The following is a 16,148-nucleotide window of genomic DNA, read 5'->3' as shown; positions in this document are numbered from 1 at the left end:
CTTTTTACTGCAAGATATCTCTTTCCTTTTATACTATCAAACACTTAGTTTTTTATATAATGCCAACCCAGTATTCTTTTAATTTTTGTTTTGTAGATCTTAGACAAAAGATTAAGGCTTTTTCATACTGTTCTAATTTATAGTTTGTAAGTTATACCTTTTGGGTTTTACAGAAAAAATTCTTTTCATGATGAAATATCTAAGACAACATTTCTGTAGCCATAACTCAAAGAGCCCTGATAATAGCAGTGGCAATTAATAAAGTCATTTGGAACACCATGCTTAGTTCCTATGCTGTGAAGAATCTCTGCTCTTCTCATGTCCCCAGGGCCAAGCATTTTGATCTGATCGTTAATGAATAGAATTCCTACAGGAAACATGTGGATGCCTCAAGGATGACATCATGTTTCTTCTCAGAGAAGAATCTGAATCTCTGAAGTCACATTTTCCTGTAAACTGGCCACTGCAGGAAAAAGAAACTGAGGAAGAAGAAAGACTGTGGTGCTATCAAGTACAATTAGGCTGCTCCTTCCCAGATGCAACAGTTGGGTTAGCAGGCCCTACATCTCTTCTAAACAGCACAATAAGTGCGACCCTGATGGTAGGGATGCAGATAATTTGACACCGAGGGCCTGAGTTGGGTAGTGATGTCGCTGCCCCTTGGCACCTGCAGAATTAGATAAACTAGCAGTGACTATGCTGAAGAGATCACCCTGGTCTATGGACCGAGGAAATATAGTAAGCTACACAATCCAGATACCACCTAGTCCTACAACCAAGGTTTTGTGGTGGCCTCCCCTAAAATCTATCTCATCTATGTACTGCTAGAGCAAATGCAAAGCACCAGTATCGTTATGAAACAGAAAAAGAACAGGATCTGTGAAGAGTCTCCCCGAGGATCTAGTATCAATGGTGTAGCAATTCAGATGACTTGAATATGACAAATTATTTAGTACAAATATCATTTGAAACTAAAGATGTGGGTAAATAAAGAATATATGGTAGACTAACTGAAACGTTAAAGCTTCCACAGCAGTATGTTTTTAAGTGCTGTCATGTATATATGTATGTATGTATGTATTTATCTTTTTAGAGTGAAGTTGTAGGGCTAAGGTACAGATAAAATAGAGGAAGAAATGAGAGAAATTGGAGAACATGATGTGTAACTCACAAAGAATCAGTCTGTTTATCAATAAACAAAGATGTTGTTAAGAAAAACATCACTTAGGAATTTAGCCTTTTCTAAATATCTTGAGTATTAATCTTAAAGACCAATATTTCGAAAATACATTAACACTTAAAAATTAGTGCAAGTTCTTTTTAAATGTTTTTTATTAATTACAATTTCTACTTAATTTTGAAACTCTTCTTGAATGAATTTACAGCATGATTGACTTCTTTATGGTTGCTACAGAATTTGGAACAGGTTCCACACATTTTAGAAATAAATATTTTTAAAGTTTCCGATATGGGATAAATAATAAGTCAACAACATACTAATATTACCTGGCATTTGAGTTAGATCTAAAAAAAAGACTTCCAAAAAAAGTCTCCTGTACATAAAAACAGTACTGGGGAATACCCCTTGGAATGAAGTATGTGCATATACTGTTACAATGGAATTTTATAACTAAAATATCCAGAAATGTTTGAAATGTACAAACTGCAGTCAGAACCAAAATGACTATGTTTCAGTTCTAGCACTGTGATTATTATGATGTATACTCTGTGTATTTATTGTAAAGAGTTCATAATTTTAAATTTTATTTGACATATATAAGAATATTTTGACCTTGGTACATCCAGACTTTTAAACTGTTGTTGTCAGGACTTCAGTAAAGCACTGAACTTTTTCAGCACAGAGAACAACAAATGATAGCAGCTGGCATTCTTTTGACTTAACCATTTTTCCAATTTTCTTTTGGGCCCCCAACAGGAGTTCTTTCCCCAGTTCAGCAGGAGGCAATTATGAACAGACCATCATCCCAATACATGAAGCTGGTTGGATGGTTTTGGTCATTGTATAAGTTAGAGATAAGTTGTCATTTTAGGGGATGGTTTACAAATTGTTGTAGTGCTGGACAGGGAGAAAATTAAATATTTAAATTCAGAGTTTTTTCCTTTCTTTTTATCTTTCTTTCTTCCTTATGAAAGACATAAGGTAAGGTATAAGGAGAAAAATGTGATATATGAAATATCAGAAATTAGACAAATATGGGTAAATTATTGAATCTACTCTTAAACCAAAAAATATTATAGTCATATTCTTACATTGATAAAGATATTTTTGTTTTGAAATTCATGCTAAATTGTGTTACATTGATAGAGAAATTTTGTAGATTGATACAGGTTAGAGGTTTTCATTGGTATAAATCTTTCTATATTGATACAAAATTTAAGGCTAAATTTGTTACAACATAATATATACTGATTCAACTCTTGTAATAATATTTTGACTACACAATTCATTTTAAAATAAAATAATTAGTCCCAGTCTTTTTAATAGGATAATTTAATAGGATAATAGGAATTAATAGGATAATAATATACTGGAAGTCAATAATGAGTTAATCAACTTATGGCCATAATAGATACCCATTTAGTTAATTAAAATAGTTTCCAAGGTTTTTCAGTTAGTAAGTAGCAAAGAATACACAATTCTTAACAATTCACATATTCTATAAATAGATGGTCTTCAAAAACTTCAGCAATGTGTAGAATACGGCATTGAAATATAATTTTATTAACTTAAGATCTGTAGAAGTTAGGGTCTGGTTCTGTCTCCCAGCCTCATGCTCCCAGAAATAAGAAATGGATTCAAAATATATTTACTAATACCTTGGCTCTATACTTAGGCTCTCTTCTGACTACTGTAATAATAATCCATTCATTTTAATCTTCATTTTTTAACATGGCTAGGAACCAAATATCTGACTGCTCAAATCTTCCAAGCAGATCTTCCTATGCTTGTGTCTATTCCAGAATTATTTCTCTGTCTACGTCCCACCTTCTATTTCCTGCATAAGACACAGGCTATAGGCTGATATATCCATATAGTACTCTACAAAGATCTTTTTGATATTGAGACATGTCAACTCCTGACATTACTCCCATTCTACTTCAAAGAAGATGATGAGCATCAATAATCTCCAGATGAAGCTGCATCATTTGTGGCAAGCTGTCCACTGGGGGTGGGGGCGTGGGGGGAGACTTTTCTTCAGCTGTAGACAAAAAGTTGTCCAAAATGACAAATACACAGGATGTTCAACTGCTAGGCTCTGCCAAGACAGTGTAATTAATTCTATTAAAATTATTACTTCTCAGAAGATCTTTCAGATATTCTGGTAGAGAAGGTTTAAGACGTGTTCCAAAATTAAAGAAAATATTGGGGATTATACAGGAAGTCAGCTATATTTGTCATTTCTATCTATAATTTTCTTCAAGCTGCATTTTGGGCTTGTTCCATATTCAGCTAATGTTGATTCCTTCTCAGGTGTCTGATGGAGTTGCAGAATATATAGCTATATTCTCACAATTAAACTTAAGTTTTTTTAGCATTTAAGATGCTTTAGAACCAAGAAGTGCAGGCCGACAGGAACCGGATGTAGATCTCTCCTGAGAGACACAGCCAGAATACAGCAAATACAGAGGCGAATGCCAGCAGCAAACCACTGAACTGAGAATAGGACCCCCGTTGAAGGAATCAGAGAAAGAACTGGAAGAGCTTGAAGGGGCTCGAGACCCCATATGTACAACAATGCCAAGCAACCAGAGCTTCCAGGGACTAAGCCACTACCTAAAGACTATACATGGACTGACCCTGGACTCTGACCCCATAGGTAGCAATGAATATCCTAGTAAGAGCACCAGTGGAAGGGGAAGCCCTGGGTCCTGCTAAGACTGAACCCCCAGTGAACTAGACTATGGGGGGAGGGCGGCAATGGGGGGAGGGTTGGGAGGGGAACACCCATAAAGAAGGGGAGGGGGGAGGGGGATGTTTGCCCGGAAACCGGGAAAGGGAATAACACTTGAAATGTATATAAGAAATACTCAAGTTAATAAAAAAATTTAGATTTACTGGTTGAATGATGATCGCTACAGCCATTTGGGTATGCAGAAGAGAGGTAGGCATAGTTTTGCTTCACATGCTTGGGGTCTGAAACAAGGAGAAGACATACGGGGTAGGTAAGTCATGAAATCATGGCCATGAACACTTCTCAATTCAAGATAGGATGGAGCTAAATTATAATTTGGGGATGATTGATAGGAGAGTAAATACTAATAACTTATAAGATAGATATCTTTCCAGGTTTAGTGCTCTAAAGGGTTGTTATAAATGTAAAAGTTTTATGTCTTTTATCTGGGAACAGATTGATCAAAGACAGGGTAGAAACCCATAATTGAGGTTAATTCTTACTAAATAGTAGACACTTTTACAATTGTTTTTAACAATTGCTGAGCTAGATCCTTTTGTAACATGATTATCATTAAATAAGCATGAAATTTCTGGGTAATATGAAATTGTAAATAAAAGAATAAAATTTGAAATATTAGCAAAGGTACCAGGATTACAACACTCAACAGGTTTAGAATAAGATAAGAATGAGATATTAAACAAGTTTAAATAACCAGTAAATCTCTTAGATTCTTATACAATATTCAAATAGATAATTAGCACAGTTAAAAACCAAATCTAGGGGTATATATCCTTAATATTAATTTCTCAGTATACTGAGGTAGGAAAGTCATGATTTCATGCAACATAGCACACTTTTTTCTCAAGATAAAAAGAAAAAGAACCAGTTTGATTCTCAAAGAGATAAGAAAGGAATGGACGCTTTACATTATTTTATTTGAATCTTTTTAAATTAAGAACCTTTATGCTTTTCATTTATTGTAGTGCAGTTTAGGAACAAAAGGGATGGGAAGGTGATAGAAGAAGTAAATCACAAATATCTTTATGGTGAGTATTTGTGTGAAATCCTCCCTAGTTTTATAGTTTCTAAGTGAGAGACCCTTCACTAAGCACCATCAGAACACAGAATGAAAAATACCACTCTAGACACAGAGTGATAATGTGTAATGTAACAAATCACCTGCTGATTGCTTACACAGAATGAATCATAAGAGCCATGATTTTAGTTAACAATAGAATATGATCAAGTAACAGCTTGTTGAATATGATAATACACAACAACTCCTATATGAAATCATTTTGTTAGACATAAAAATTACAAAAAAAATGTTTTCTGCATTGTTTTTATTCATTATCATTTTATACACGGGTATAATATGTCTAGTAACATTTACCCTCTTATCATTTTATCCTTTCCACATCCCTTGTACTACAGAAGCTCCCCCTTCATTTCATGTGCTTTTGCTCCATGACTCAGTGAGATTATTCAGGGCCTCTTTTGGGCATGATGGGGAGCTTTTCACTGGAACATAGAAAAGTGGCTACCACTCTAAGGACAATGACATTCCCTTTTATTTCAGCTCTCAAGTTAACAATAGCTTTCCTGGGGGGTTTCAACTCTCATAATGCCTTCCCTCATTTATGAATATTTAGAGGCTTAATCTTGGGTATGCTTTGTGCAAGAAACAGTAGATACTGAGATCATGAGTGTCATTTTCTTCATGCTAATAAGAGAGAATACCATGGCCCTCCTCATCCCTTGGCTCTTACGTTCTTTCCATCACCTCTTTCATAGTATTTGCTGAATCTTGTAGGTGTCTTATGTGCACCCCCTTTAAGGCTGAAGAGTCCACAATAACTTGTTTTCAGCACCCTGGATCTTGACCTTAACTGTTCATACCTTGTAAATACTATAGTCAATGTTTACATAGTTTTTTTTTCATTTAAATCTTCATGTACTTGTGTCAACTTTTGTCAAAATACCCTTTACAAGTAAGTGTGATCATTGGGCAAAAAAATATCATTACACTTTCTAACTTTTTTTAATTTTTCAGAAGTATATTGAAATTATTGCTTATGAAGCACTGGTGTGCCACATTTCAATTTAAACATATGCCAATACCCCCAATTTTATTTTTGAACCTTGAATTGTGGGCTATATAAAATAGGTTTTGAAACTTAGTTATTTTAACCCCCCTCAGGAAAAATAAAACTACCCTACTCTTATTTTTATCATTAAATAACTATTCGTGTACAAGAAAAACTAATTCTGATTTTATTACCACATTCTTTTCTATTATACCTTCATTATTACAAGCAACACTAGAATGTGAAGTTTTTATATCTACAATTTAGGGAACACAACGTTGCCCTCAGGGTCACGTTTCCTTCCTCTAAAATATTTTGCCAAAGTGTCCTCTACACTACAACTCAAAAGAACATTTAATAATGTCAATCAGAATATATTTCTATCTTAATTTAAAATTTGAATGTCCATATTTTTGTAATAATATAATATTTTGTAGTAATATAAGCCAAAAAAAGTTTACGACCTAAAAAACTGTGTGATAAGCTATCAGATATTTTATTAGGTCCAATGTTACTACTATTAAAACAACTGCTACTATCGCTAAGATTATTTGAAACAAAATTCTTACATTGAAGCCAAGGCTGTTCTAGAACTCTCTGTGTATCCCAAGGTGGCAATTCTCTTACCTCAGCTTCTCAGATGTCACAATTATATGTGTAAACTACAACACCAAGATTTTTTTCTTCTTTCACCGAAGTAAATTTGCTCTTGAATATCCTGTCATCATGCACTGCTCATATCTTTCTCCATAGAAGTCATTGCACAAGCTGCTTGTGCTTATCAGACAACTCCACTCATCTTCCATTTATTCATAAGAGCTGTCTACTTTGAGAATCACCCCTCATATTTTAGTTCCCTAAATAGTCCCTTCTCTCACAGGAATGCTCAAAGCTTCAATCACCTCCTTGTGATCACCAGGTACTAGGCAGTTAACCTAATACAGTTAAATACTTCACACTTTTCAGATGATTAGATAGTTGTGCATTTAATCATCTGAAATTATAGCCAATGTACACTTTATACAGGAAAAATTATAAGCAAGTGAAAGTTTTAGATAAATGTGGTAAATACAAATAGCCTATAATTTCTAAATAGATGGGTCTAACTAAGGAAGTGGCACAACCTCCAATCCAGACAACAGGGAGATTGATCCAATGGCAAAACCCTCCTATCAACATCTCTAAATTATTTAAAAGCAAATGCCCTTCAAATGTAACAACTAAAACTACAAATGTGCCAGGAAAGCGTTTCCAAGAGCATAACACCAATAGCCTTGAATGGAACTGTAACTGTTATCTAAGAGTCTTGGCTACACCTTGAGCATGTGTTTGGCTATCTTGGAAGACTCCAACATGTGGTAATGGTTTTGCAGTCATGAAATATTCTATAGTGGAGGGTATAGGGAGGCTGGCACCAAAGTTTCTGTAGGCTCCTAAGGCTACAGAATATGTGGAAAGGTAAAATTTCCCACAAGAGGCCTCTGAATGGCCATTACACATAATTAGGAAATGAATCCCAAGTTGCAGTGGGAACCTTATAATGTTACTGGTGCCTGAGCTCTTGGAACATCTAAAAGAGAAAGTTGTCAGTGCAGAGATGATCCAGCTTCAATAAGGATGACAATGAGGAAGTGGCTGAAGTAGAGCTGTGGAGTTGCTATTGAAGGCCACACGATCCATCATAAGTCCCACATTTCAGATATGGAACTGCAGTTTTTTATGTTTCTTTGATGTTTTAGCTTTGTGTGTGTGTGTGTGTGTGTGTGTGTGTGTGTGTGTGTGTGTGTGTGTGTTATGTACTGCCATCCCTTTCACTATTGTAATGGGAATGCTTACATTGTGCCATTGTGTTTTTAAAGTTTTGTTTATATTTTGATTTCATGAGTCAAAATGAAATTTGAAGAGAAGACTCATAAAGAATAACACTTCTGTTAAAACTTTATGAACCTTAAAAGACTAAGTGAAATTTTCATTGTTACATGAAATATGAAAAGTTAGATACCAGGAGAGGTATGATATTATTTAAACATTATATGTTTGAGTATCAAGTCGGCAAAGATGAAACTGTCATGGTTTATAATAATTTTCAACTGTGTGCGATGTAGAGTGACATTAGAAAGTTCTTGGCATATTCATGATAGTGTTTCAGATACAAGTATATAAACTAAAAAGTACACTTTGAATGTAGGAGGTTACCATTCTTTTCAATGTGGGCCTGAACTGAATAAAGAGTAAACGGTGAGCAGAGCACTAATAATGCCATGGTGTGCATGTTTTCTGCTTCATAATTTCAGGTTGAATATGACCTTTACTAATGAAAACAAGTCTTCCCTGCCATGATGTGTTCCTATTCTCAAAACATAAGCCATATAACATGTATTTAGTTTAATATGATTCTGGGGAATGTATGAGGCAATTTCATCATGTTTTTTTTTTACGTGTTTTTTGGGGAATGATCAGTCCTTCCTACAGAAAGTGCCAATTATTGCAACAGTAATTGTCTTAAGAGAAAAGTAAATAATAAGGAAGGCTATTAAGAAAGATTTTCCCTTGGGGAGTATTAAGGTTGTAGCCAAAGGCCTTAAAAAGGTCTGTTGGAGACCTTTGATTACATAGTGTTTCAAAGAAAATCTAAACATAATTTAAAACATGGTAAATCATTTTCTTATTTGTATTTGCTTTATCATATATGAAGTAATGGTTAAAGTTTAGCACCTACTTTTATCAGTCTTCTCAGAGGCTGAAATTCTAGCCATATGTCATGATTATAGAGTTTGCAAACTTGCATATGATCCTTCAGTAATCTCAATGTTAATGTTTATGAAATATTTTCCCCCTCATCTGTATCTGTTAAAGGTCCTTTCTACACATGACTGATAACTATTTCATGTTCCAGGTACTTGAGGAATCTGAATTAAGTTAAAATGTATATTTCAAATTTCTGTTCTTAAAATACTGTAACACTCTGCTCCAAAACAAAGATTTTTAAGTTGCATTTACATATGTGTGTTTATTTTGTGTCCATTTTCAATAAAGAGTAAATCAATACCTAAATGTAGTAATGAGTACTTACAGACAGAGCTTGAATATACACAGGATATCAGCATATCGTGGATCAGCAAGTGATCAAAAAAAGATATGTTAAAGAGAAATATGAAGACACAATTGGAGGAAGTATTTTGATGTGGTGGTCTCTCAAGATTCCTTTACAAAAAAAATACATAGAAATGCCAACTTGTCCATACTAAAAGTGTGTAGGTGAGTGACTCAAAAATTTTCTAATTTAGTTCTTTTCTTAAAGAGAAATTTTAGTTTCATTTATATTTGTGTTCTTTTTATGAATTTATGTTTTTGTACACTGTATGTGCTGGTGCCTATAAAAGACACAAATAGGTATTAGATCTATTGGAACTGAATCACGGACAACTGTGAGCTCTTATTGTCTCCAAGAGTAACAAGTGTTTTTAACTTCTGAGATAAGGCTCTAGCTACTCAATTTTTTTCTTTTTTCTTTTCTTTTTTCCTTTAAAAAATGTTTTGAGAATATGCTTTAATTACTTACATCACTCTAACCCCTACACCACAGAACTGTTCTCTCTTTTTCCTTTTCTTTTTTTTTTTTTAATTTCTTATTAGGTATATTTCTTTACTTACATTTCAAATGGTATTCCCTTTTCCGGTTTCCTGTCTATAAGCCTGAATCCCTACCCTCTCCCCAGCATGGGTGTTCCCCCCTCCACCTCCCTTCCACCCTCGCTTGACATTCCCCTACACTAGGGGTCCAACCTTGGCAGGACCTAGGGCTTCACCTTCCACTGGTGCCCCAACAAGGCTATTCTCTGCTACATATGCAGTTGGAGCCCTGGGTCAGTACTTGTATAGTCTTTCGGTAGAGGTTTAGTCCCTGGAAGCTCTAATTTGTTAGCATTGTTGTTCTTGTGGGATTGCAAGAACCTTCAGCTCTTTCAATCCTTCCTCTAATTCCCCTAAACGGGGTCTGTTCTCAGGTCAGTGATTTGTTGCTAGCACTGACATCTGTACTGGACATGCTCTGGATTTGTCTCTCAGGAGAGATCTATATCTGGTCCCTTTCAGCATGCACTTTTTAGCTTCATCAATCTTACCTAGTTTTGGTGGCTGTATATATACGGGCCACATGTGGGGCAGGCTCTGAATAGCCGTTCCTTCAGTCACTGCTCCAAATCTCAACAGTATCTCAACAGTACCTATTTCCTGTTGTTTTGACTAAGATACTACATGCATGTAAAAATGCATATGTATATATGTGTTTATATGCAAACATACAGAGAGACTCGTATAAGGATGTAGAACACTGGCAGGAAGACAAAGTATTCTTAAAATTGATGAGAGAATAAAAGGAGACGCAAGGAGATTTGAAATAAATTCAGAGCAGATGATGGGGAAACATGGAACAGATAGATGGAAGGAGACTCCAAGGAAGAAGAAGGTCAGTACTGATGGATAGGTTACTAAGTAACTGATAGAGATAGAGAGTAGTGTGAATGGGTTAAATAAATTATGAGTTAGCAGAAAATGAGCCAAAATTTACGGCCTAGGCATTTAATAATAAAAAATTAGTCATAGAGTTGTCATCTTTGAAGCAGGATCTAGGAGAAACCCACTTATTATTTGTTACATACATTCACACACATACACACATACACACATACACACACACAAATGCTCTTCACTTGGGAAGTCCATCTCTCCCATTCCCAGAAAGGTTCTTACTCTCATCTCTTAGCAATCTCATTGATATCTTCAATATTTTAGAATTTTATAAAGTTAAGATGATATAAATGCTAAACAACAAATCTATGTTTATGTTAGTTTGTCAACATTCATTATGACAATATTTATCTGTATATCTTAAACTAATATAAATATAACTAAGAGTTTACAATTTCAACACATGACTGGATACATAAAAATGTGATGCAATGCATAGTTTTATTTTCTTAAGCAAGGAAATTTAAATTGCTTTGTTATGGAAATCTTGTGGCACAGAAGCCTGATTTTATAGAGTTCCAGCAAATTAAATGTGGTTAATTATCACAGAAAGCAAATAAAAAATAACTGTAAAAGCCAGGAAAGGAATTTGATAAACATAGACATATAAGATAACTATTTATTTGAAAGTAGGAAGAAGTCATAGATTATTAGGAAAGAAAGGTAAGAGCTATTGATTTTACCCACTCCTGGTCAAGCTGTGACCCCTTTGATCATTATCTCTGTTCTGAAATTAATGAATCTTATCAGTGAGATTAAAATTTCTAAGAGTGAGTAGGGGTAAATCTCAATTTGATCCAGAGCAAACTGTTTCTGCATGGAAGTGGAATGGTCCTTTGTACTGAAAGGGGTTTAATCTTTCAGATGTTAATCTGGAAAGGAGACAAGTTGGTCCCTAGGAGATTATCACTCCTGCTTATTGCACAGGCTCACCATGGATGTACATGAAAGAAGCTTTTGTCCAAGTAAGACTGAAGGCAACAAAATAAGGAACCCAAGCTCTAGTCAAGGGTCCAGAAAACATGATAAAGTACAGCAGTTGGCAAACTTTTGAAAATATTATAGGTGTAGAAAGACAATTTTCACATTACGAAAATTCTTAGCAAATGATAATTCTGGCCATACAAAGAAAGCATAGCAGTGCTCTGAAACAAGATTAAGACAAAGGAAATAAAAGTGAAGGAAGAGACTTGTAGGTTTTATTTTGCTGTTTGTTGCCCACTGAAAAACTGCAATTTCAAGGAAAGAGTCAATAATATTAAGAAAATTATATATGTATATATACATATTTATATGTAATGTATATTTTTTCTAAAAATTTATAGAAACACATGGTACAACAGTTGTACATGGTGTATTAGTACAACTTATGCATCCAGTGAAAATAGCACCTTATTGAAAGATAAAGTGGGAGCTATAACAATGTTATATCTATGTGGGTCCTGGCCCCATTTCCATTGAGCCTTTCTGTACATCACTATGTCAATTTTTGTTTATTTCTCATAACTTACAGGCTGGGAAAGACTCTATCATGCCCAATGTGACTAAAATAACAAGTTTCATACTGATGGGATTCTCAGATGTTTCTGAGCTACAGACTGTATGTGGGCTGTTCTTCCTAGTAATGTATCTAGCAGTCATAATGAGTAACTTCCTTATCATCACTCTTGTCACTTTGGATCTGAAACTCAAAACGCCCATGTACTTTTTCCTAAAGAATTTGTCCCTGTTGGATATTTTCTTTATTTCTGTTTCAATCCCAAATTTCTTTATCAATAGCATAACACACACTAATTCAATTTCTATTCTGGGTTGTGCCCTCCAAGTGTTTTTAATGACTACTTTTACATCTGGGGAAGGATGTATCCTAACAGCAATGTCATATGATCGTTATATTGCCATCTGTTCTCCCCTACACTATGAAACCATCATGTGTAGTGGTAACTGTGTGCTGATGGTGGGTGTTTCCTGGTCTACTGGAGTACTCCTTGGAGTTTTATACACAGCTGGCATATTTTCCATGCCTTTCTGTGGTTCCAGGGTGATTCCACAGTTTTTCTGTGATATTCCCTCATTGCTAAAGATTTCTTGCTCTGACAAACTCCTAGTCATTTATATAAGTCTTGGAATTGGTTTTTGTCTGGGCATGTCTTTTTTCATCTGTGTTGTGATCTCTTACTGTTACATTTTCTCCACTGTGCTGAAGATTCCTACCACTAAAGGTCAGTCTAAAGCATTTGCCACCTGCCTCCCCCACATCATTGTTTTCAGTACTTTTATTGCTACTGCCTGCTTTGTCTATCTGAAGCCATCCTCAGAAGAACCCTCAGCTTCAGACAGGCTGTTTTCTGTGCTGCATACTGTTTTGCCTCCAGCACTCAATCCTGTGATTTACAGCCTGAGAAATACTGATATCAAGTGTGCTTTGAGGAGGTTGCAAAACAATCTTTTCCCAAGGAGTTCACTTACATAACAAGTCAAAGTATCTGTCCATCGTATAGTGTCACATTTAACAAGCAAGTTTTATAATTTTCGATTCTCAAAAAAAGTAGATTCTCTTATTTTGCCTTGAGTTAATAAACACTCAGATGAAGACTGATGTGGTTAAAGATCAGAAAATTATTTTACATCAGGTTAACCTCTAAAGTTACAATACCAGTATCTATTATTGTATGATAAAGCCATTTTCATTTGGAGAGTATACATTTCTAAAAGAATTGCTAATTTTCTATTCAAGGTAAGAATGGATGAATATCTGGTTAATTGATAACTCCTTATCTAGTTCATTTACAAACAAAACAACAAAATTTTTGAGATGGAGGTGAAGGACCCAAGGGACTTTTGCCAACCTTATACCACCCACCTCGAGCAAATCTAGGCCAGGTTACAGCTTCCTGCCTCTGGCAAGGCTAGGCCTAGTTCCATTCTCCACCCACAGTTCTTAGGAGGAACAGGGACATTTTTGAAAAACAGCAGAATGTACTGACTAATAGTCATCTGACCCTCTGGTCTCAGATAGAGTTCAAATGCATGTCATAATCTGACCATGCTTGCTAGCCAATAGATCTGAAGGTCAAAATGCTTATTCAATAAATTTGGACTACAAGGTTGCTAATGCAACTTGTACCCCTAAAACATATAAAAACTACTTGTTGTAGCCATTCGGGGTTGCCTTCTAGTCACTCATCATGAGGAGTTGATTGGCGGGGGGGAAGGAGGGAGGGGGCGATCCCAAAGTGCTGGAAAATAATCCTCTTGTGTTTGCATCAAACTTTTTTCTCTTGTCTCACTTGTGGATTTCTCCTTATAGTTAAGACTTACTTTGGGTCTTACAGAGGAAGCTTTTGAACAATCAAGCACATATTGTTTCTGTGCTAAATTTCTGTAAAATTAGAAAGAATAGACTAGAAGCAACCCATCAGGCCTATATTATAGTAGGCTCAATACTTGAGGAAATATCAAATTCTTGGGGCAAAAACAAACCTGGAGGAAGATCAGATAAGCCAATTCTAAAAGAAAATATTGGCCACTGAGTTTGAGACTATTATTAGAGGGACACCAGACAGGTGGAAATTTGTATGTCTGTTTTTCTGCACTTTCTCCTGAATAGAAACATGAATTATACATGAGATAAAACAAGCTTCCAAGTCTAAGGAATGAGTCTAAATAACTTTAAAAGTACTAAAGAGTTTTAAGAACACAAGACACATTCACATATTACAATATTGATTACAAAATAATTACTGGAGATATAGCAGACTCTATGACTATCCTAAAGTCTGGAAGGGGTTCCCTGACCTGTGAAGATATCTGACCTTCATCCATTGAGCAGGAGGCTAGTCACCTGAGCTAAAATTTGCAGAACTAAATGAGTGGAATGCTGGCCTAATGCTATTGGAATGCAGATGAACCCATGATAAATCTCAAATGCTACACAAAAAGCTAAATCTTTTGCACATACCCTGTTGGATTTGACTTAATCTGTCTTTATTGTTCACCCAACATTATTTTTGTAGAATGGAATGATTTGCTGTGTGCCATTGAATAAAGATCAGACACATTCTTGCCTTGGATTCTTGCCTTGCCTCAGGATAAAATTGAATCCTGAACTTAAACCACCCCCCTTTTTTTAAAATTATGTCATTGTATGTATGTGAAATGATGAGTATATATGAGTGAGGATGACATCAATAGCCAGAACAGCTCATATGGACAAAAATGATGTAATATGGATAACTTAATGTGAATGCTGGAACAAAAGCCTTCATACCTAGCAAGATCAATACCTGTCCTTAACAACTGATTCATCTCTCCGAGGCACCAAGACATTCAAGCAATGTTGATATTAAAAGTTGATATTTAGAGATTTTTACAGATGTACTAAACACATTTGGGTGACATATGCTTAAAAATGTTGGATTTAGAGATTAAATTTGAAAGAGAATGGTATGAGATGGCCAATGTTTGTTGTATATTTCATGAATTTTAGTGTCAATTAAGAAGAATGGTATTTAGTATGGATATGTCTTTATGGGAATTTCCAGAAAGTATTGACCTTGATAGGAAGATTTATCCTGGCTGTGCATTTGTCAACCTGCTTAGGAAAAAAAAAGAATGAATGAAAGAAGGAAAGAAAGAAAGAAAGAAAGAAAGAAAGAAAGAAAGAAAGAAAGAAAGAAAAGAAGCTGAGCAGAGTACCATAAGAATGGATAATTTCATTTTCTGCTTTGTTGACACACTGTGACCAGCTCTTTCATGATCTTTCTTTGTTATTTGGATAGTATCTGCAAAAATGAGCTAGAATCAATTCTTGGTTTCTTGTAATGGCTTTTTTTTGCTACATATATTGATACCACCTAGAAAAAATAGGTTAATAATGGATGTATTGTAGGAGAATTTGTTCAGAGTATCTAATTTTGTGTTTTGTAACTTAAAAAAAAAGACAACAACTATGATGTCTCCAATAAAATACTATAAAATTGAGGAAGTATATAATTACGCTGTTTCTCGGGAAATATGAACATGTTCTTCATGATCTATTATAATTTATACACAATTTGCTGAGTAATATGATGTTTAGAAAGCACCAATAATTATAACATTCTCTAAAGACATGGAAATTTCATAAGTCTATTCAGAATGATCCCTTATTGGGGACACCAAGGGAGTATCAATGTTATTTAAAAAAATCTGTTAGAGACATTTTGACTAGATAAAATTTCAATTACATCCACAAGAAATATTATTAAAAGGTAAAATATTTTCCTCATTTCTTATATATGTATTATGCTGATAAGAAACAACTACAATTTAGTTCTTAATGTCACGTTTTCTCACAATCCTAAAGATGCAACCATATGGTATAATGTCTGTCTGCAAAGCAGGATACATGTTCTACTGCCCTTTCAGGTGTCCTACCGCTGAATTAAATTGTAATGTATATGAAAACTTTTGTATCCTGAAGACTATCTGCTAGAAAATCTTCCTACAATATCTGAAAAGTAACTCTTTTCTAAGAACAGGTAGAATCTGAATTTTTCTACGGTTTAAGGTTTATGTTTCAAATTTCCATTGATAAATGTAAAAATATACTATCTAAAATGATTTTATATGT

At 34.7% G+C, this 16,148-nt stretch overlaps 1 protein-coding gene across 1 annotated transcript; it reads left to right on the top strand.

Annotated features, from left to right (window-relative positions):
* Window positions 1-12,065: 12,065 nt before the first annotated feature.
* On the top strand, window positions 12,066-13,007 carry Or14a257d (olfactory receptor family 14 subfamily A member 257D). The gene has a single exon (NM_001000693.1). It carries the CDS (start codon window positions 12,066-12,068, stop codon window positions 13,005-13,007), a length of 942 nt encoding a protein of 313 aa, NP_001000693.1.
* Window positions 13,008-16,148: the final 3,141 nt, after the last annotated feature.

Source organism: Rattus norvegicus, chromosome 1 (genome assembly GCF_036323735.1).
Source record: "Rattus norvegicus strain BN/NHsdMcwi chromosome 1, GRCr8, whole genome shotgun sequence".
In the NCBI taxonomy this organism is placed as follows: Eukaryota; Metazoa; Chordata; class Mammalia; order Rodentia; family Muridae; genus Rattus; species Rattus norvegicus.
This window is presented reverse-complemented; position numbering and strand designations above follow the sequence as displayed.